We start from the raw sequence: 22,823 nt of genomic DNA on the forward strand, positions 1-22,823 counted from the left end.
CCTCCCCCCCCCCCTCCCCCCCTCCCCCCGCGCCGCTAATTCGTTATTATATTGGGTTGATATAATATATTCGACCATCAGAGGTGGAGCCAAGATTAAGAGTTTGGAGTTCTAATTTTTTTTTTAGAACCATCAATTAATTTCTTTAGGGGTTCACAAATTAAATCTACATATATTTAATTAATTTTCTAGTACAAATATAGGGTATACGGAAAAGCTACTGGTTCGTCCGAACCCATGAACCCCCACCTAACTCTGCCTCTGTCGACCACAAAGGTAAGGGTAGAGCAAGAAGTGATCATATACAAGCTCGTTGAATTCAATAATTTTTGTTTAAATAATGTATTTAGGTTAAGAAAGTCATTAAATACTATTACAAATATTAAATTTAGAACTCAATCAAGAATAATTGAAGTTGTTATTCTAAAATTTATCTGAATTTATAAAAATTAAATTCTAACTCCGCCTTTGTACAAAAGGTGACCTCACACCAACCGGAGGTTCAATTTAATTGATTGTTACTACAATACAACAAATTCGTAGGTAATATTCAAAGCACTCTACCAATTGTCTTTTGAAAGTTAGTTGGCCGGAAAATCATTTAACTTTTTTTTAATCGTGGTGTTCGGATTAGCTTCGCGCATTTTGATTTATTTTATGAGATATCTGTCACTTTTCACCAGTAACAAATATCAGATAACTCTGTCCACAGAAGAAAAAATATTTCACTTTATTAGTTATGAAGTTGTATTTGGGATTTGGAAAACACCCAAAAACGTGTTTTCACTTTTCTTTTTCATTTTAAGTTTATTTATTTTCAAAAAACTCATAAACTTTTTATTACCAAGAATATATGCTAAAGCTTGGACACCAACTTTTTCTACACAAGGTTGGAGTACCAAGATTGGACCATTTCAACAATCTTAGAGAAGAGTTGTCTTGTTATTCTTTGAGAAAAGAACGATATATATTTAGGTGATTTATTGGATCGATATTTATATTTTGATTTTTAAATTTAATATCAATAATATAATGCGTAAGGAAAAACTTGTTATTCTTAACTCTTGGGCTCAGGATCTCCTATATAACTTAAGTGACACAGTGAAACCTTTGCGTCTTCTTCTAGTAATTGAGTTTTTCTCGGATATCATTCATCCCAGGTTGGGAATTCGCTATACACTCTATCTATATAATTAGTGGCGTTAATATCATGGATGGATGTCACCCACTTTTGATTTTACTGCCCTAAAATTACTTAATTATTATTGCAACAAAAAATCATTTATGTAAGTATTACTAAAGTTACTACACTATATTTTGAAATAAATAAAAAGGTCATTTCATTATGTCTAAATATCAAAGAAAGTCAGTACCAAACAATAAAAAATACATTTTATCTGATAATTAGATAAAGTTTGAATGAATTTTTCGTTACGAAACAAACATTCTTTAGCGAGTTCATGTGATATTAAGACAAAGTTGAATGGCTTTTTTGTTATAGAATTTTTTTTATTGATTTCTGTATACTTATCCCAAATTGAGTGATATTTCTATTACAAAACATAGTTTAAGGACTTTAATGTCGTGATAAAAAAAGTTGAACCATAATTCTTAAATTAATCTAATTTAATCTTGTAAAAGTGTATGTAATTCACTATAATTCCTTCTTTTAGAGTATAATCTCTCTCAGGTTAGCGATAAGAGTACACTGGCCTGTGTGAGAGCGGACGAACTAAGAATTTCATGCTTATAAGGAAGCGTGCAAGTGAGTGCACACATCACCAGCCAAACTAGTCACTTGAAATATAGGGGTATTCAATCCCCGAGCTTACGGGCCTTGAGAATCGACTTCAAATTTGCTTTTTAGATAGTGAATAGTAAATTAGGATAATATTTCAAGTTTAAAAATTTCACTTAGCTTCCGCGTCCCAGCTCGCCGAAGTTATCACCTACCGATTGAAATGTTAATATGATTGATTTTAAGTACCTTCGGTTTTTTTTTATTTACTCTATATAATAAATATTAAAACCTTTTCTAGTCAGAAAAAGAGACTTATTTGAACGGGGTCTATTTTTAGCCCATTATTCTTCCTTTTTGTATCCAGCTGGAAACAAGTCAACAACCATGCAAAATCCCAAATAAAAGAAAAACTAGATTAATTTTCCCCACTCTGTGCAACATTTTATGTATTTTGCTAAAAATATTAGGATAATAAAAACATCGTCTACTTTCAATTTTAAGATTGTAAATTTAAATTATCTAGAAATTAAAAAATGTAAGAGCGTCTAAAGAGGGGTGAAAACAATTGTGCATTTTCAAGTCAAAGTGATTTTTTATGTAATGAAGAAACAAAATAATTTTCAAGTTGATATGAATATAATAAAATATTATTTTTACGTAACAAAAAGAAAACAAATTTTGTGATATATATAAAGTTAATACTTGGGTGACCTATAAATTTACTCAATGCGTTTGGCAGGATGTTAGGGAAATGAGAAAAGATGAACTTTGATCTAATGATTGGCTTTTTTTTTTTCCCATTTGGCGTAAGGTACTCACATTGGAGCTTAATTAAATTTAGATTAGCGTAGTAAAGTTTCATAATGGGGTAAATTGATCGCTTCCTAACAAAGGCGATTCTGTACTCAAGGAAACTCGAACCCGAAATCAAAACCTCTGATTAAAGATGAAAGAGTACTTATCACTCCACCACAATCATGTTGGTAATGATTGGCTTTCTCTTGGCAGCCACAAGGGAAAAAACTTCCTTTTACTCAATTCGTTTCTATTTGTTTGACCTACTTTCTTTTCATTTTCAGCAACTTTTAAATTTTTAACTTTTCACGTGACATATTTAAGATCACTAGATTAAAAGACATTTCGGTACATTTAACATATCTTTAATTTTAGACTATAAGATTCAAAAATCTTCTTTATTTTCTTAAACTCACGTCAAGTCAAAGTAGGCCAAACAAATTGAAACGAAGAACAACATTTTCATGGGATAATTTCACTTTTACACTCTTTATGTACTTGACAATTACCAGAATATTCCTCAAGTCTTAAAAATTTACAGCGAAATCCTCTTATTTGATTTTATGTTGAAATCCGACTGAATTTAAATTCGCGTCTGAAAGTCTCACATTAAAAGATAAAATGTTTCCTAACAAAGACGACTCCATACAAACTCCTCTTATTTGTGTGCAATATAATATTAACTCACAACTTGAGAAGGCATATTGCAATAGCAAGAAAGCTCAAAGAATTGGGAGAGGCTCAAACAATTTCACTAAGAAAATATTTTATATTATTTCATTACAACATTTTTCTTTGTCATTTTTTATGAAAGATAACATAGGCTTTCATTCTCTCTTGGTCTTCACTGATAATTAAGACAAACTTGGAAAGAAAAAAAAAGGCAGTATAGCAATGACATTTTCAAGATTGTAGGGACCTCTTTCGTTGGAGTACTAAAGCATTCATGGCAATTGCATTTTAATTCGTACAAGCAGTGTCAGTCTATTATTACTTCCTTCGTCCAAAATTGTTTGTCAGGGTAAGGTCATGCACATCCCTCAAGGAAAATTTAATACAAGGTGTAATTTGACTAATATAACCCTACTATATCAAGAATATCAAAAGTCCACATAACTTTTCAATTGAACTACACAATCATTAAGGGCAGAATTGGAAAAAAGTGACTAATTATTTCTTAATTGTTTAAATTGACAATTAATCTTGGATATCTATTTTTAGTATACCTGCCAAACAATTGTGGACGGAGGGAGTACAATTTAATTTCTAGGTGATTTGAATTTTGTAAAATAGGGACTTTAAGATTTTTGACTTGTAACTGTGAGTTCCATTTCATACACCCTTTAAATGATGGGACTTACATGTCAAAAATGTACAATCAAATACTCCCGTTCTCTTAATTTAAGTGTCTTAGTTAATCGAACACAAAATTTAAGAAATAAATAAAAAATTAAATCATATGGTCTTAAACTTATTATATATATAAAATGTCTTAAATATAGAAAGAAACACTCGTTCTAAAACAGGTTAAAAAGAAAAGTAAGAAACTAAAAGAAATAAAACGAAGAGAGAAGTAATAGAAAAGGAAGTGTTGCTATCGTGCAAGTAGGCATTATTTTTTGGAAAATCAATTTAACTATAATAGCGACCAATAAATGGAAGATTAGAATCGCATATTTGGACTTTGGATAAGTATTTGGCTTCCATCTGATTCATAGTACTTGTAATTATCTATTAAGGTAAAACTATTACTGGTGTGACACAAATCTGATTTGGACCATAGGAACCTATAATATATACACGTTTCAAGTGTTTTATTCCAAACACAAGATACAAGTTGCTTGTTTCAAGAGTAGTAGTAAGAGTATCCAATACAAACTAAAGATTTACGTCTTAAAAGTTAGAAATTTGATCATAGAACCAAATATTAAATGTATAATACATAAACTTGACCTTAGTTGACATTCATACCTCCGACTTTGTGTGTGTACAAGTAGGTATGTAAACTTGTATAAAGTTAAACAAATAGACACACATCCTATGCAACATAATACATGTAAGATGCAGATTGTCTTGTAGGACGCATGTGTTTACATGTTCAACTTTATACAAGTTTACGTACCTACTTGTGCACACACAAAGATGGAGGACATAAATAACAATTGAGGGCTTGGGGCCAAGTTAAAAGACACATATATATGCTCAGTTGTCCTAAGCTTAGCACAACTTGACACCCAAATCTAGTGGAAACTCTGTTGGAATTGAATGCAACTCTTTTACGTTCTTCAGCTCACCACAAGACAACAATATCTGACTTCTCCACATTGAAGAATCACACAAACCTCCTTTTGAGAGATGAAAATCCAAAGTTTTCCACCTAAATATATCACACAACCCACTTGAACAAACTGGATAGTAATGTAAAACACACGTTAATCAAGATTCAATTTTCTATAATAAAGTTCACCAGTTTCACTAATAACAAATTTCTGAATGATAATCAAATTAATATGTATCTCCTCTTTCTTATATTGCATGTTTAGTGTGCTAGCTCTGCACAGCCATACACTAGAAGGAATTGCAAAAACAATTCTTGTCAACTCAAGCAAGGTAAACACGCCTTCATGGATCTGCTGTGAACTGACAGAAATGGAACACTTGCTAAAGGAGAAGGACTAGAACCTGAAGAAAGGGCAGCAAGTTGATAAATGAAAATCAGCATATGAGGTGCACAATTATTTTGCTACATAACATATAGATTGCACCCCAGGCAACCGATCACATACACATAATTTTTAATAAGCGATGTCAACATTTAAAAAAGAAATGAATAAGAATCAGTACACTATTAGTTACAACTCTTTAGTTAAGGAGGAAGAATTAAGTTATTTATGGCAAAAATACAACCGTAATTAGTTATGTTTCACTTGGTTTAACTATAACTTTTTACGACAGGAGTCTAGACCCCACTTTGTGGGATTACACTGGTATGTTGTTTTTAGGGAAGGAGTCAAAAGATCAAGACCTGAAGGCAACAAGAGCAAGCATAAAGTTTATATTCATTCAGGCAAGAACATGGTTAGGATATAACACACACATGCGTCAAATAGCACAGGACGCAGAAGGAAACTGATGCACAACTCAATCTGATGTGGTGAGTGTTTGTACGCCCAACAGGTCAAGTGACGATAGACTAAAATGTAACATTACTTGTGTCCAGGGAAAAAAAAGTTGATAATTGGCATTATGATCAGAAAAGGAGGAAAATTATCTCACGATATACATGGTGAAAGGTAGTTGATCCATTGTCTTCTACATATGTGGGCTACTCAATACAGCAATCCTCCAAAGAAGGGTGTAGCAAACAACAGCTCATTAGGGTGCAAAGTGCATTTGAGATTAACCTCCAAGGTACATATCACTCCATGGAGTGTAGAAGGATGTCTAACTAGCATATAAAATACTATCTGCTGTGAGAACTTAACTAGTTAAATTTTAGCTGGAAAACCATATAAATTCAATAGGGGAAATAACATAACCACATGAGCAATCCATTTTGTACAACATCCATTCATAGAAGTAGAAGTAGAAATGGGAAATACCTAGAGGCTAGAAGTAAGGAAAACAGACGAAACAATTAATAATTGAGATTGTCTCCTTCCTTACTCTTTTCATGCTTAGCTAGTTCACCTCAATCTTCAAAGCTATGAGTTTGGCTCTGGATTACATCATTTCATCAATTATCAAACATATAAGCATAGAAATTTTGAATTCTAGAAAATATATGAAACATGTAGCTTCGCTACAAATGAATAATACAATGCAGCAGAAAAGGGACAACTCTTTTCTATTAATCTCACTTCTTTTTCTCGCTTTTTTTTTTTTTTGATAACATAATGCACATCTTTTTAACACATTAAGATTTGACCTCATCTGAACCTATTAATAGGCAGAATGTTTACAAAAAATAAAATCAATACAAAATTCAACTAGCAACAAAAAAGATCAAAAGTTTAAGCCGTGGATCCTGCATGAGAAACACTTTCTTGGCAACCCACTCTACCACTAGGATAAAAAGCATGCAATTTCACCACGCTGGCTCACTGAAGAACTTCATATTAAAAGAGTAATTGAACTTTTGCTGAACTATACTGCACAATATTGTTAACATCATCCCAATTGAGTAATCATATTCATACATAGGGTTGATGCAATTTAGGTTAAAATGTCTTTCCAAGAATGCTTCTATTTTATCAAGTTCACCGGCTTCACTAACATGTGAGGCGCAAATAGCAAATTCCTGAATAATAATCAAATTAATAGTGATGAGAATATATATGATCTCCTCTTTCTATATCATGTTTTGGTGCTCTAGCTCTGCACAGCCAAACTCTAGGAATTGGCAAAACCAATCCTTGTTAACTGCAAGAAATGCAACACTTGCTAAAGGAGAAGGATTAAAACCTTAGCGAGGGAAACAGGTTGATCAATGAAAATCAGCCTATGAGGTGCACAATTGTTTTACTACATAACATATAACTGCACACCAGACAACCAGTGACATACGCAAAAAATCAAAAGTTAATAGTTAGGTTGGAGGATTCAAAACCTTGACCCTCAATGATAAGATACCAGCATGCCAACTGAACTCTTGATGACAAGTGTTGCTACTTGTTATGCATTTATACAATATATGTGTGTGTGTGTGTGTATTTGAATGGGCCTCGACACCTAAAGGCAAGACAGGAGTGTCAAGTCTGATCAAAGATACTTACATTGCACCCAAGGTGTGGCCTATTGGCCAATGAAGTGGGTTTAGAACCATGAGGTCTCAGGTCCAAATCCTAACAGAGATTCTAAAAAAACACTAGGCCTGGTACCTGTTGATACTAGGAGGTGACAAGTATCCTGTTGAATTAATCGAGGTCTGCGAAAGCTGGCTCGGACACGTCATCAAAAAAAAAAGTCTAGGTGCTGTGACACATTATTCAGCAACACATTTATAAGTTTTACTAAAACATGAAATTTAAGTAATTGTTTATACGGAAAATCTTGAAAAGGAAAATTACACAAATTGGCCATCACAGCTTGACTATGTTTTATGTTTACTTGGAAAGTTGAAAAGAAATTGTTTACTTGGAAAGTATTATATTGGCTTAGAAATGTCATGTTTACGTAGAAGTGTTACATGTTTGGGATTTATAATTTAATGGAACCTTTTATTTAAAGAAAGATACCTCTTATTCCACCTTTATCCTTACATGTTGGAACTGTAGGTATGATATGAAGTGTACTTGTGCTGTCTATTTTCTCATGTACCATATTAATGTTTTGTCTTCACTGCATTGACATATGCAGAAGCCAAACTGAAGGCACAGTCCATTAGATATCCAATCGATGATCTCTTGAGTCCGATAAACAGTTGGCTGAATACCCTCCTCCATGCAGGGAATTTAATGTCTCAATGGAATGTGTAGGGGATCATCTGATGGTCTGGGACTTCTGTACCTCATTTGGCAGGTTATTGCACCTGTCACCCTTCTCCCTTGAAAAATTTGAAAGGGCTGTCTGTCAAATGGGCAGCAATATTGTTCTCATAACTGAATGTCATTCATTTTTCTTTTCAAAGGTAACAGTGAGTATTTCATAGCTGTACAAAAGACCAAAGCTGAAGGTAATATTTGAATCATGTTATCTTTTTCTGTTTTGAAGGTCAAGAATTCTCAACTTTTGAAGGATTTGTTTTTTTCCAGACATATGATTGATTAATCTTCCCTTAAAAAACAACTCTTGAAGGATGTATGTTTTTTTTCCCAGACATATGATTGACTAGCCTTCTTATTTTACACAATCTGATCAAGTACCATATTTTGTGAACTCTGATGACATTTATATCTTTAGAAGGCAAAGTTGGAACTGGTCCTGATGTGACGCAAGCTCCAACAATCCTGAGGGGACTATTGGAGGTCCGAGAGTCTCAAGGGATAAATCCAGTCTAATGGGCAGGAAGCAAGAAAAGGGAGGGTGTGGCAACTCCTCAGATACTGGGAGTGATAACCACCTCAGAGAGAGTGGAAATATGCCAAGTAGCTATGGCAAACAGACATCTCAATCAAAACATTCATTAGAGAACAGGTTTACCTTTTTGTACTTGAATTTTTTCTGGAATTTGGATGGTAACTTGATGATGTCAGTTTCTTATTTTCCGTTTTTTTCTGTCTATTGTTGCTTCCTGTCTGATGTCTGATAGTGAGAGTGAACTAGCAGTCTCCTCATTGAGAAATGCTAAGAAGAGAAAGGTTGACGTAAAAAATTCTACAGCAAAGATGAATGCTTCCTCTAAGATCACTTCTGATAAAGGATGAAGGGAAGGAAACATTAGAAAACAGGAGTATGGACCAAAGAGCTGCTCACAAAATGCGGAAGAATTAATGAGATAAAGGAGCGTCTTGTAAACAGGAGTAAGGAGCAAAGAGTGAGTATCCTATCCTCTCTCTATCAAGCTCTCTGGTTCTCTTTCTTCGACATACAAGCATGGGGTCTCATGTTAAACAGACAAGTGGACATACTTACCTAGATGTCTGTTGAAATGGCTTCATGGTCCGCAATTTGCACAGTGCAAATTGTGACTCAATATGAATGTGTTTTACTTGTATTTGTTAAAGATGTGTTCCTTATGTGTCTGTGTATTGCAGAAACAATATCTTGAACGGGAATTTATATATCCTCTAGGCAACTGTTATTATTGTCATGTGTGTTTTATGCTTACATGTATGTCATTTGCTGTTAATTATGTTTAAACTGTATGATAAGAATCGGGTTACCAGAATAAACAAGAAAATAATGCGGAAGAGAAATTATAAAGATTAAAGACAGAAATTGAAAGATATGCGAAATTCAAGAATAAAATCCCCAATTTCAAAATAAAGTACTAAGAATCCTAATTGATCTTAGTATTCAAAATTAGTGGATTAAGACTAATTATGATACTAATAGAGTCAATTCAAGAACTTAGATCAAAAGTGATCTAGACCCCTATTACGAAGAAACTAGAGACAATAATTAGTATAAGACTAATTACCTTCTTTAATTTACGAATAAGAACCAAAGATATCAAGTTAAAGAATTAATCTCACCTCTTAAGAATCGTTCTTATAAGGTTGTAAGATAAATTCCAAGTAGCCACACACAAAGGTGTAAAGAAGAGAACTCTCAATTAATAATAATGTTGTCTGTCCAAATAATAAAATCAAACCCCTATATATAGGGAAAACTTATCCCAAATAGAATGAGATTTAAATCCTACCTTTATGGAAACTTTAAACTAGGAAACTTTTAAACTAGGAAATTTTTAAACTAGGAAACTTTAAACTAGAAAAACTTTAAACTATGAAACTTTTTAAACTAGGAAACTTTAAAATAAAGGTCTTTAAACTAGGAAACTTTGACTTTAACCATTCAACTTTTTGGGCTCCTTTGTTGGGCTTTGTGTGGCCCAATCTTCTTCCATTTGGGCTTGGACTTGAACCATAAAATATGTGTAGCACCTACTCCATTCTTCTCCACAATTCTTGGACTCGTTCTTGGGCTTTTCTTCCATGATAAGCATCTTCTTGATTTCTCATTGAAGCCCAACGACCTTAGCTTGTAACTCCTTATCTTGCAACCTTGATGGTCTTCCTAGGGCTTCTATAGCCTCAACCGTGTCCAAGCAGCTATCACTGTAGGTATGATCTATTTTAGAAACAGTAAGAGAGGCACAATAAAACCCATCTTCCCTTGGTATTTAATATTTGATAAGAGAGGTGCATTGTCAAGTGCGCCTAATTATCACACATAAGTTTCATTTGACTATTCTCTCCAAACTTCACTTCACTTATGCAGATGGTCTTGCAACTGTATTTTGATTCTTGCTTTGTGAAGACACTAAACTTCCTCTTAACTAGAACCTTGTACCCAAAGGTAGGGTGACCCTGTCCAATCTGCATGTGTATTCAANATAAGAGAGGTGCATTGTCAAGTGCACCTAATTATCACACATAAGTTTCATTTGACTATTCTCTCCAAACTTCACTTCACTTATGCAGATGGTCTTGCAACTGTATTTTGATTCTTGCTTTGTGAAGACACTAAACTTCCTCTTAACTAGAACCTTGTACCCAAAGGTAGGGTGACCCTGTCCAATCTGCATATGTGTATTCAACAATCTGCTGATGTCCTTGATGTTCGTAAAATAATTTTTTCTCTGGAGTAGAATTTCTATATTGAAGAATATGAATAAACTGTATTCCATTGACTCACAAGGAGAATTCAATTACTGACTCACAACACTTACAGGGAAATCGATAGTTAGGTCGAGTCACAATGGCTTCCTTTAACTTTCTACATCTTCCACAATCAGAGTTAGGCTCCCTTTTCGGATCCATCGGAGTATCAATAGGCCTACAATTCTTCATTAATGTCTCCTCAGGAATATAAGAACATACTTTTTTCGTGAAATGAACTTTATCTGGATTCATCAAAACCTCAATGCCTAAGAAGTATATCAATACATCTAGGTTCTTGGTCTGAAAATGGTTATTCTTCAAGTTGGTACTTTCTTTTCATCATTATATATGATGAGCATATCATCAACATAGATCACTAAATACATGCACAAATCTTGAGGCAATAGAACACATAAAGACCAGTCGTCATTACCTCACTCCTTTTTGTTACTCAAATCACCTTTTTTCTCTCTTCCACCTCATGTCTTTGGGAGCACATAATTTGTCCATAACTTCGCTCCAGGGAAAGACAAGTTAGCTCCTGTGCTATTAAGAGTATATACTTACATTATTCCCAAGATTCAATTGTAAAAGCTAGCGCGTCCATGTTGAGTGAATCATGAGTGTAAAAAGGATGTCGGTACATGATTCAACAACTAACACAAAACATCAGACAATCAAGTAATCCATCCTAACAAACTCAGGAAGATCATATATTGCCTAACCTTTATAATAGAAAGATCATATATTGATCCACGTTATCTAATCTACTACAATTACACCAAAAATATAAAAATTGCAAACATGTATTCTTAACTCTAGAAATATGTCTATTTTTTCCTTCAAAGTAAACCAGATTGTCTGAAAACGCATATGGGAATAGGCTTCCAAAGCTAATTGAAGTACAGGCTATTAACAATGTCTGTAACACTGGTTTCAACCAGAGCAAGTACCAATAGTAGTCTCTTAACATGATTTTGTTCGTTATTTATAGTAGCTATTAATGTTTAGCATTTTTCCAAATAGATATGTATTTTGCACTTGGTGCTAGAATTGATGCGTAGAAAATAATTCAAAGGCCTCCACTGTCATTTTTTTCCCTATTACCTTTCAGAGTAAAAGAATTATTGATGTTATCAACAACATTCTGGAGGAAGGTTTTTCAGTTTCTATGCTTCTCATTCAAGATATAGTTGCACTTCTCTACCACTTCTTAAAGTTATTTGAAGCGTCCAGTGAGGGTGTACGTAAGTAGGAAAAAGGCGTCTTTTAACATGTTTAATCTTACAGATATGTATACTAATCACCATGAAGCATAATCAACTTGGAGATTAAACCACATTACACTGGCAAGATTTCTGAGAACAATGTCATGGGAAACCCCTGTCTCAAAATTAGCTTTATTTCTTTTGACACATATTTACATTTTGCTTCATTTAACACCTACAGTAACGTTTGCTAGCATTAGTTCACCAGAAACTGAAGTTTACATGAATGTCAAATGAGTGATCAGCTTGTTGTAGATATCAAACTTACATTATCTCAACAACAGCGCATCCAGCAATGGTTACCTGATCAAGATCTTTGTATGCCTGTGGAGCCTCTTCAAATTTGCAGGTCCTTGAACAGCAGCAGTTAGATTGAATATGCCACTTTCGGCAAGTTTTATCAGCTTAGGAGATCTTGTCTTGCTCTGGCTCCATAAGAGCCAATCACTTTTATCTAGCATCACAATATCAGCAGTGAGAAAGAGCTGCTTAAACTCTAATAGGAAAACACACTAGTTCTGAGAAAAATATTTAATAGTATGCCCTTACCTAAATATAATATGGATTTTCATGTTCCATTGGAAGAATAAATACCCAAAAAATGAAGATATTTTAGCGAGTTAAAAACTTTACTAGTATATATCAGTATGGCTTTTACTAACAGACCACAGACTAGGCCTAGGTCAGCCATATTTACCCCTTAAATATCTTTAAATGTCTAGCAGCTGAATTTCAGGAGAGATTTTAATGATTGGGAATTGGAAGTAGGGCAATCACTGCAATTATTGGATCCATGGTAGAAGAACATAAAGAGGACTGCATATTTTGGACGGCAAGCAATATTCTGTCAAAAGCTGCTACGATATTCGCCCACAAACAAGCTGATAATTATGAAGAACATTGGCAATGGAAATGTTATGGAGTACCAAAGCACCTATCATGGTGGTGTGTTTTGGGTGGATTGCCATCAGAGAATCTTGTTTAACCCAAGTAATCTACAAAGGAGAGGCTTCACTTTCAGTAACAGGTGCTATTTATGTGAAAATGGATTGGAATCTGTTAATCATCTGTTTATTCACTGTATAATTGCTAAGCAATGCTGGGAGCTGTTCCTGAACCAGTGTAGGGTTACTTAGGATATGCCTTCAGATATAAGAAGCCTACTAATCAGCTGGCAAGGGTAAAAGATAGCAAGGAATCAGAAGCAATATGCATATTCTGGACCATCTGGAGAGAGAGGAAAAATGCTTTTTTCGAAAACATAAAAGAATCACATCTAACTGCATGTTTATTTCTGTAGGCATTGTCTGCTTCTGATATATCTTCATGTACCAGCTTGGTACTCTTTAATAAAACTTCACCTTATAAAAAAGAAGTATGTGCATATTTCATTGAATGCAAAACAATTTATGACATATCAAAAAGAGGGAATGGGTCATAAGTGTTAGCAGATCGGAATTGAGAGGGACAAACAATAAAAGACCTGCACACAAAAGCACACACCTGTCGTCGCACTAGGTGGTTTATATCCACCTCCCCCTTAGCCCCAGATAGTGTAAGTCCAATCATCACAGCTTTGCCTCCATTGCGAACGCTTTGCACACATTGCAAGAATGTTTGTGGTCTCCCCAAAGCTTCAACAGCTACATCAACACCATAGCCTCCTGTGATGTCCTGTACAAGTTGAATAGCTGATAACATTAGTTTAAGCAGTCAGTATGTTCTCAGATGCAAAGCAGGACATTTATTTCAGAAGAAGAATTCATTTTAACAGCCTAAAAGGCAAATAGTTATGGGAAAAATCTCCCAATAAATGCACGTGTAAGTCATTTCAGAGTGCTAGAAGGAAAAATCAGATGCTAATAAACTAAATCCAAAGAGCTAGTATTATAAGCACAACCTTTCCTTTATTATTGGACAGTGATAGGTGCAACGCGTTTTTGTTCAGCTGGTTGATTTAAAAAAAAACATATACCAATAGTAGTAATAGCACTAGTTTATTAGGACGGCCTCACCATTAATCACCTGATAGTCGACATTCTCTATTATACTGGTTTTACCCATAAATTTGTCACATTAATCAAAACATTAAAACAGTGCTGTCTAAAGGTGCACTCAAAATGTTCCATTTTCATTTTTTTTTTGATTTGCACCGGGTGTCCGAGTCTCTTTGAGCCCCGACTAATCCCGGGGGTGCAAAATGTTCCATTTTCATTGCTAGTCTAAATCATTAAGACATGGTACCTTTCCTCCACCGTGAACAATCTCCATTTGATAAGTAAGGTTGAACTTCAAAATCAATCACGTCAAGACATCCAGCATTAACGAAATGAGAGTTAGGACCCTATCCAACTGCTTCCTGGTTGCTTTAACACTCCACTTTTATTCATCAGTTTCCTCACATTAGCAGAGTCCTCCAAGTTCTCCGCACTAGCATAAATATTGGATAAAAGCACATAAACTGTGGGGTTATTCTTCTCAGTCTCAAGCAGAAATCCCGCAGCAATTCTGCCTAGTCTAACATTTCCATAAGCAGCACATGAACTGAATAATGTCCACCAAACAGTGGAATCTACATCAACATGCCTATCTTTTACCAGTTTTTCTGCCTCATCAAGATACCCAGCCCTACCTAGAAGATCGACAATGCACAAGAAGTGGTCTGCTGTAGGTTCTATACCGTAGGTATGAATCATGGAAGTGAAAACTTCAATGACTTTATCGATTAAGCCTGAATGGCTGCAAGCTGATAGAACTGCATTAAAGGTCGTGTTATCTAGTTTGATCCCACCTAATTCTTGCATCATCTCAAAGCAATGCACAGCTTCCTTTCCTTTCCCATGCTGTGCATATGCAGTAATAATTGAATTCCAAGAAACTATGTCTTTTGTGTCATTATCTGGAACACCTTTAGAGATCAATGCAACAGTCCACATTTTGCATACAATGTGATGAGGGCATTCCCTAAAGATATTTCTGAAATGAATCCAGATTTGATTATGTAAGTGTGAATCTCCTTCCCTTGTTGTAGGGCTGAAATGCTGGCACAAACACTCAAAATGATGCTAAGAGTAAAAGGGTTAGGCATCAAACGTTCACTAACAATCTCAGAGAAGAGGTGCAAGCACCCCATGGGTAGTCCGTTGAGATGACAACCAGAAATCAATGTATTCCAAGAGATCACATTTCTAGGAAACATGTCATGAAAAACTTGATAAGCTTGCTTCATTTCACCATGCTTACAGAAGGCAGAGAGCAGTGCATTAGATACTTCAGTCTTCAAGATAAGGGCTTTCTTTAAAACAACACCCAAAATTATTTCAACAATTACTAGAGACTCTGAGCTTGCGAGTATGCTTCCTATCGTAAACTCGTCTGGCTCTAACCCTTCCTTCTGCATCTGAATGTATGCAGAAATTGCTGCTCTGTCCAAACAATTTTGAGCATAACTCGTAATCATGGCATTCCACGACACATTATCCTTCACCTCTAGTCTTCCAAAAATTAAAAAGGCTGCATTCAAGTTCCCACAACTAGCATACATGGTTATTGTTGCATTAGCGATAGACGTATAAACCTATTCTAGCAACTTGACCATGCAGTTGAGAAGCAATTCTAATACGCGTACATGAACTCATTATGCTCACAAATGTGAGTTCGGTAGGTCTCAAAGAAAACTTACGCATATTCTTGAGCATTATTAATACCTCCTCAGCCCTTTCCATAGTGACTAAACCAGCAATCATTGCATTATAAGTTACAGGATCAAGCACTTCATCCCCAGCTTCTTCAAATACTCCAAAAGCATCAAAATCATTCTTACAGTTAAAATACATGGTAACCAAAGCATTAATCACTGAAGCTCTTACCAAAAATCCATCTTGATGACCATCGAATGCACTTGTCTTCCGAAATCCAACAGCTACATATCACACAAACTTAAAACACTAGCAAAAGCATAATTATCATATCTAACACCCAAAAAATGCATTCTTTGAAATAAATTCAAAGCAATCCTGTGATACCCACTTTCAGCACACCCAGTAATCATTGCATTCCAAACAGCCAAATTCCTCTGTGGCATTTCATCAAACACCTTACAAGCATACCCAACTTCGAAGCAGACAACAGAGTAGTCCAAGAATAAACATCTGGGGTTTCAATTTCTTTAAAGACCCTTTTAACAGAACCCAAATCTTTAGATTTGGCGTAGAATGAAAGGAGAGAATTTGATACATGTGGGTATTGTTTAAGGTCTGTTTTAATGGCGAAACCGTGGAGCTGATTGCCGAAGCTAGTGTTTAGGATGTTGGCACAGGCGGTGAGAGTGGTTGAAAGGGTGTAATGATCTGGTCGGAGATGAAGGGAAGAGTGAATTTGGTTGAAGAGAGAGAGAGCATCGGAGAATTGGTGGGAATGAGTGAAGTTTGAAAGAAGGCAATTGAGGTGTTTTATGGAGCTTTCAGTTAACTTCATTCTAGAAATATCATAATAAAAAGTAAATTATCAAGTTTCAGACCCCAAAGAGAGTAAATTACTCTTTCTGTCCCATTTTATATATGTCATCCCTTTTTATAAATAGCTGGATCATAATATTTGTCATTTTATAAAATTTATGCTTAAATTATCATATTTTGCCTATTATGTCTTTGATAGAATAGTTAAAATTACATCATTTCTTAATGCAGTGCAAAGTAAAAATGGGACGGAGGGAGTATCAAATTCAGTGTGACATGATAAAACTAATTATGGATGCACAGTAAATTTTGTTAACTTAATTGACATATCCATCTTATTTGGGGACGGGTTTTCCCTAAGAAAAAAGAATAGCTTCATATTTCTTCAATTTGGATGAATATTTATGACAAATTTTAGTTTAAACTCAAATTGAAGAAGAATATGGACTTTGAGTTTAATAGTAATATGTTTGGCCAAACTTTTAAAATCAGTATTTTTCAAAAAGTATTTTTGCTGAAATAATTTATGTTTAACCAATACATAAAAGGCATTTTTTTAGTTGCAGTTAGTGTTTGACCAAGCTTTCTACACATGTTTTTAAGTGTATTTTTTTCAAAAGTAATTTTAGGAAAAAAAAAACTATCTTTTAGCTTTTAAAAGGCTATTTTCCATAAACATCTATTTTCTCCCAAAAGCTTGATCAAATACCTTATTTTTTAAAAATAAACAATTTTTAGAGAAGAAAAAAACACTTTTCAGCAAAAATAAGCTTGATCAATCATGCTATAAATATATCATTTATTTTAGTTTAAATAAAAATAGAAATTCATTTTGGTATAAAGGCAAGCAATAATATGCTAAAGTAAGCAAGTGAATAAGAATCATATATCTCAATCAATTCAAAATTGGGAATTCAATTACCAAATCTTCAAAAAAAAAAAATCCTAGAATATTCCAGTTCATAAATATTTAATTAAAAAGTTTCCTTTTTTATCTTTGTCCTCTATATTCTACTAACTAATGATAATACCATAAGAAACCATAAGCAAAATGAATTATAAATATTATGAATGTGACAAGAGTGTTCAAACAGACAAAAAATAATAATATTAGAAATGGCATTTTCTTTTAACAAAGTTTTGTTATTAACATTTCTAGTTCTACAAGGCATGTGCGATGCTAATGGTAGTAACAAATATTCAATTTCTTTTATTTGTTCAAAGGCACCTAATCCATCTCTATGCCTACAAGCCTATAACTCTGATCCACGTTCCCAGAACGCGGATCTGAGTGGTCTATGTCAAATTGCAATCGATTTTTCAGAGAAAAGCGCAAGACATACATTGAATTTGGTTAATCAACTTCTAGAAAATGCCAAAGGAGTTTACGGGAATAGATTACAAGATTTTGCGTTCCATTAACTGTGCGAATTTGTTCAACCAAACTGGGAAAATTTTGCAATCGGGAGACTTTCAGAAGACCTTAGATGGTGTAAATGGAGCATTGGCGGAAAGTGCTAATTGTGATGCGGGTTTTATAAAGTCGCCACCTAAGGAACCAAACGAACTTCGACAGTCTAGCGTGTTAGTGCAACAATTGGGTGTTGTTGCCGTGCTTACTGCTACATGGCTAATTAAATAGATTATGTTGATGAAAAATCTTTTAGATTGTTGCTATTGATGCCCATTTGTTAGTATGAATTTAAATGCTTGATAATCTATTCTTGGGTTCAATCATATTCCTAATAAAATGAAAATTCGAACAACTAGAGCATTGTAACCCCTCCCCCTTGTGGCACTCCTTGCTCGCAGAGTGTCATATTGAAAAAAAAAATGTGACTACCTTTCTTGAACAATATTTAAAGATTCCTGCTTTTAATATTATACTAATTTTGAACAAATGTATGATCACTAACTAGCTAATAATCAATACAACTATTTTTAAAATATTGATAAATAATTTTAGAGTAAGTGTGCAATAACTTATATATACGAAATTAGGACAGAATACACAAGTGAAAGAATGAAACTTTTTGTCTACTTATATATACAAACAAAAAGGCCACATTGTGCTACTTTTTGGCTTTTAGTAAAGAATATTGGAGAAGTGTCTAACAACAATAATGTAATTTGGTATAGCAGATGGTGTATTTCATGATTCTCATGGGCCGGGCCTTCACAAAGCCTATAATTGCAAATTGATAATGTTAGTAAAATTCATGTGTTATGGACTCGAAGAATTGTGCTTTCATCAGAAAGGTGATATTATCAACCGCGTTCACCATCTCTTGTCTAGGAAACTAAGTTGGTCTCTATCACCCATATTTATAGGGAGGCTAATTCAGTAGCTGATGGTTTAATCAAGAATCTTGCTTTACACGTGTCTTCTAGGATTTTTTTCATGTGTTGTAGCCTGTAGGAGATGTTGTTGGGGTTTCAGACCGATTACTTAATGTTTTAATGCTCTTTAAAAATATATTTGTCATGAATTTTTTTTTTTAAAAAAAAAACCAAAACTTGAGGAGGGAAAGTACCAGAATAATTTTTTTAATACAAGTTTTATCATTACGTTATTTATGCATCTTTATCTTTAACCATAAAACAATTATTACACTAGTCAGTTGGAAGTTTGTCTCCCTACTTCGATTTGTAAGGGTAAAACTAGCTTTGTTCCTAGATACCAAATTGTGGATAATATTCAGGATTGGGATTTTATTTATACTAGTCGCTTGTTGTTTTATTAGTTCTCTTTAAAAAAAAAAAGATTAAAAACAACAACTGTGTTATGTCTTTATCCCTCAACTCACTAGTCTTATGAATTTAGCCAAAAAAAATTAACCTAAGGAGGGAAAGTCAGTAAAATAATTTCTCTTAATATCAATGTCATCATTACATTATTTATTATATACGTTATCCTAAAAAAATTATGACCCGTAAATTAAATGAATGAATATCAATTTTTCATCTTTTAACCGTGATAACTGAAAAGTATATCCAAATCCAAAAGCAACGTCAGCATGAATCCTTATCCAATGTACCTTTATCCCATATTTACCTATATATATACTCTTTATAATACCTCACTTTTCAAAATTCACAGATGTAGATAAATATCCTGTATATATACAAATATATGAAGTTTTTATCGGAATTGAGGACGTGCTGTGGCGGCGCAACCATCAGGACGGTGATGGATGGGCTACCGCCGGTGGAGAAAAAGGAGTCGGAGCTAGTAAATCGATCGGGGAATAAGCGCGTGGTTTCTCGGGGAAGGAAATTAAGGAAAACGGAGAATTGGAAACCGGCGCTCCACGTCATCTCCGAGGACAAAGCGATCGCCGATGTTGATCGGTACAGTTACGATAAAACTACGGTTGGAAATTCCGGGAATAAAAGAGCGTTAAAAGATGCCGGTAGAGCACCGAAGAGGTTCGGCCATGGTTACTGGTAACACTACTTCACTTTTCTTTTTTTCAGTTTTCTGACGTTTTTGAACCAAATTATTGACGGACAGATTATTTTTAAACTAAAGGAGAATATTTTTGTTCAATTTTTATTTCAAATATATTGATCATTTTCCGTTATTATTATTATACTACTATTTTTAGTAGTGAGATTTATTTTTTCTTTGTATATGCAGGAAAATGTCGTACGCCGTTGCGATGCCTGCTTTCTCAGGAATGCTTTTTTAGTGTTGAGCTGTGTTTGTCTTGTCCTTGTAAATAATTAGATTTTAGATTTTTGTTCACCTCTATGGAAATTTAACAAAAGCAAAAATATATGCTTTTTAATTTCCTTTGTATATATTGTAAATTAAAAAAATGATGTTTAAGTTAAGTTGATATTTGGTTTTGTAATTTTATACAAATTTATTTTTGATTTTATATCCTTTTGATAAAACATCTCTGTTTTATACCTAAAAAAGATGAAAAGGTTAAGTGTATTTTATTTTCTCTCCATTTGTAGCTTGTGTTTATCTTATGGTACAATTTCTTTTTCAACTGCAATTAACTTCATTATTACCGATTGAACAATTTCGTAATTGAATATTGAACTCTTTGAACGCGAAATACATTAGTTAAATTTATTAATGTTGGCTTGAAGGTGAGTAGAGTGTGTTGTCTACTGGATTAGGGAGTATTTCAATTTGGGCATCATCGATAACTTGAATTTTATTGTTGCATAGTAAAAATTCAGTTTGAGCTTATAATTTTTACATTTTTTTGGGATTCATATTTTAGCAATTCTCTCTTCTTCACTAACTTGTTGCTTGCTTACTTTCTTGGCAACAACTCAAATGATCAATCTCTATTACTCTAGAATGTTCTTCCAAGTACTTAAGGCGAATCCTAACCGAAGCAAATTTGCCCCGGTTCTCTCTTTAGTGTTCGCGTATCAAGCGCGCATTGGCCAGTTTAGTTTCTAAGATTGGTATGCTCTAAATTAGAAAAAGAAACCCTCGGGTAATTTTTAAAGGCAAAAAAATGACAACACTCTCAGATTTCAAACTCAAGACATTGAGCTCTAATGTTCAACATATTATCTTTTTATAGATTATATATATATAAAAAAAAATAAAATTAAAAGTTGTTGTGTGTACGTGCACCCTCACGGGTGCATGTGGGTCCGCCCCTGTTTAGTATCATCCTAATGTCCAGACACTTGGCGGATCTCTCTTTCACCATCAACTTCTCTAATTATTACTCTTTGAAACTTCTTCAAGGATAGTAGAATCTTTGATATTGATGACCTTTATGGATGTTATATATTTGTATACTTGATGTTTAGATGTTTCAGGTTGACCTTCTTAGTCTCGATTGTAGTGCTTCTTGAACTTCTTCTTGCAACATATCCGATCGTTCCACAAGCTTCAATTTTTCATAAGCTCTTCTTTTTCTTTTCTGGAGATACCTCTTGGTTAGATTTGATCTTAATCTTCTTAGGCTCGAATGTGGTGCTTTTTGAACTTCTTGCAACACATCTGAGTTTCACAAACTTCAATTTTTCACAACTTCTTCTTTTTCTTTTTTGGAGATATCTCCTGATTAGATTCTATCTTATTTTACTTTATTAAACTTATCTTGCAACTATTTCTCAAAAGCTATTCATGAGTATGATAAGAAGACTTAATTTGACCACTATGTTACCATTTCCTCAATTATCATATTTCTTGATACATATATCTGATTCGTGGTATGGTTACAATACTTTCATCCTTTTTTCTTTGTTCATCATAACAAAAAAAATCGATATGGTTAGCATCCTTTTCAATTAGTTTATCAAACTTATTGCAAAGATGATATGACATGAACACACAACCTAATACTCAAAAATGACTTATGATAGGTATTGTCAATGATGTGGATAACAACCTCTATGAATTATGTCCAAATTAAAACCTTGTTGTTACATTCATACTAATCAACATACTTTTTCATCTTTCTCGAGGTGTTTATTTTTTCTTTCAGCTATTTCATTTAATTATTTGAACAAGTCAATCGTCCCCTTATATTCTCTTTAAGATAGTCATTAAACTCATGATGAGAGGTGTATTTTCCCTCGTTGTCCACAAAGAGATATTTGATTCTCCGCCCAATATCAGTCTCCACAAAATGTTGAAACTCTTTAAATTTCTCAAATAATTCAGACTTCTTCATTAAGAAGTAAATGCATATGTACCTTGGGAAGTCATTAATGAATGTTATCATGTAATAATAACCACAAATGGAGGACCGCTTCACTGCTCCAGACACTTTTGAGTGCACCAACGCCAATTGCTCTGGCTTGATACTTTGATCATCCATAGAAAAGTTGATGTGTTTCTTCATTCTTGCATCAAACACATATAGTGTCTCCTCTAGTTTCAAGGTGGGATGACCTTTTAATTTTGAATGTTGCCACGTGTTTTTACTCTATTATAGTTCTCGTGCCCAAAACATGCATGACATAAATCAATTATTTAATTACTTGGAGTCTTCTTCACATAAGTTGTCCCGGCTAACATGAAATAAATTGACTCTTAATATTCTTCACTCGAGTTGGTTGTATAGTTAATTTAATTAGTGAGGCATCAGGCATGTAGTGCATATCACCCTACAATGTCAATAACCTCCTTTTGTACTTCTAGAATAGGGCTTTCGGGGCCATCTACTCCTCATAATAATTTATTTTAATTAATGCAACTTATTTTTTTGGCATAACACATAAATATGACCCTTAACTTTGCTTCAACGAACAACTATGCCCTCCAACTTTGAGTGTGCACAAGTAGGCGTTTAAACTTGTATAAAATTGA

The 22,823-nt window shown here is 33.9% G+C and overlaps 1 protein-coding gene and 1 pseudogene across 1 annotated transcript; one reads left to right on the top strand and one right to left on the bottom strand.

The window, feature by feature from the left end:
* Positions 1-12,182: 12,182 nt before the first annotated feature.
* LOC125867564 (pentatricopeptide repeat-containing protein At3g49740-like) lies at positions 12,183-16,547 on the bottom strand (annotated as a pseudogene).
* Positions 16,548-19,635: 3,088 nt separating this feature from the next.
* On the top strand, positions 19,636-20,326 carry LOC125867949 (uncharacterized). Its single transcript, XM_049548539.1, has 2 exons — positions 19,636-19,975; positions 20,169-20,326. Exons 1-2 carry the CDS (start codon positions 19,662-19,664, stop codon positions 20,218-20,220), a joined length of 366 nt encoding a protein of 121 aa, XP_049404496.1. The 5' UTR covers positions 19,636-19,661; the 3' UTR covers positions 20,221-20,326.
* The last annotated feature ends 2,497 nt before the right edge of the window (positions 20,327-22,823 follow it).

The sequence above is a fragment of the Solanum stenotomum genome, chromosome 6 (assembly GCF_019186545.1).
Source record: "Solanum stenotomum isolate F172 chromosome 6, ASM1918654v1, whole genome shotgun sequence".
Classification (NCBI taxonomy): Eukaryota; Viridiplantae; Streptophyta; class Magnoliopsida; order Solanales; family Solanaceae; genus Solanum; species Solanum stenotomum.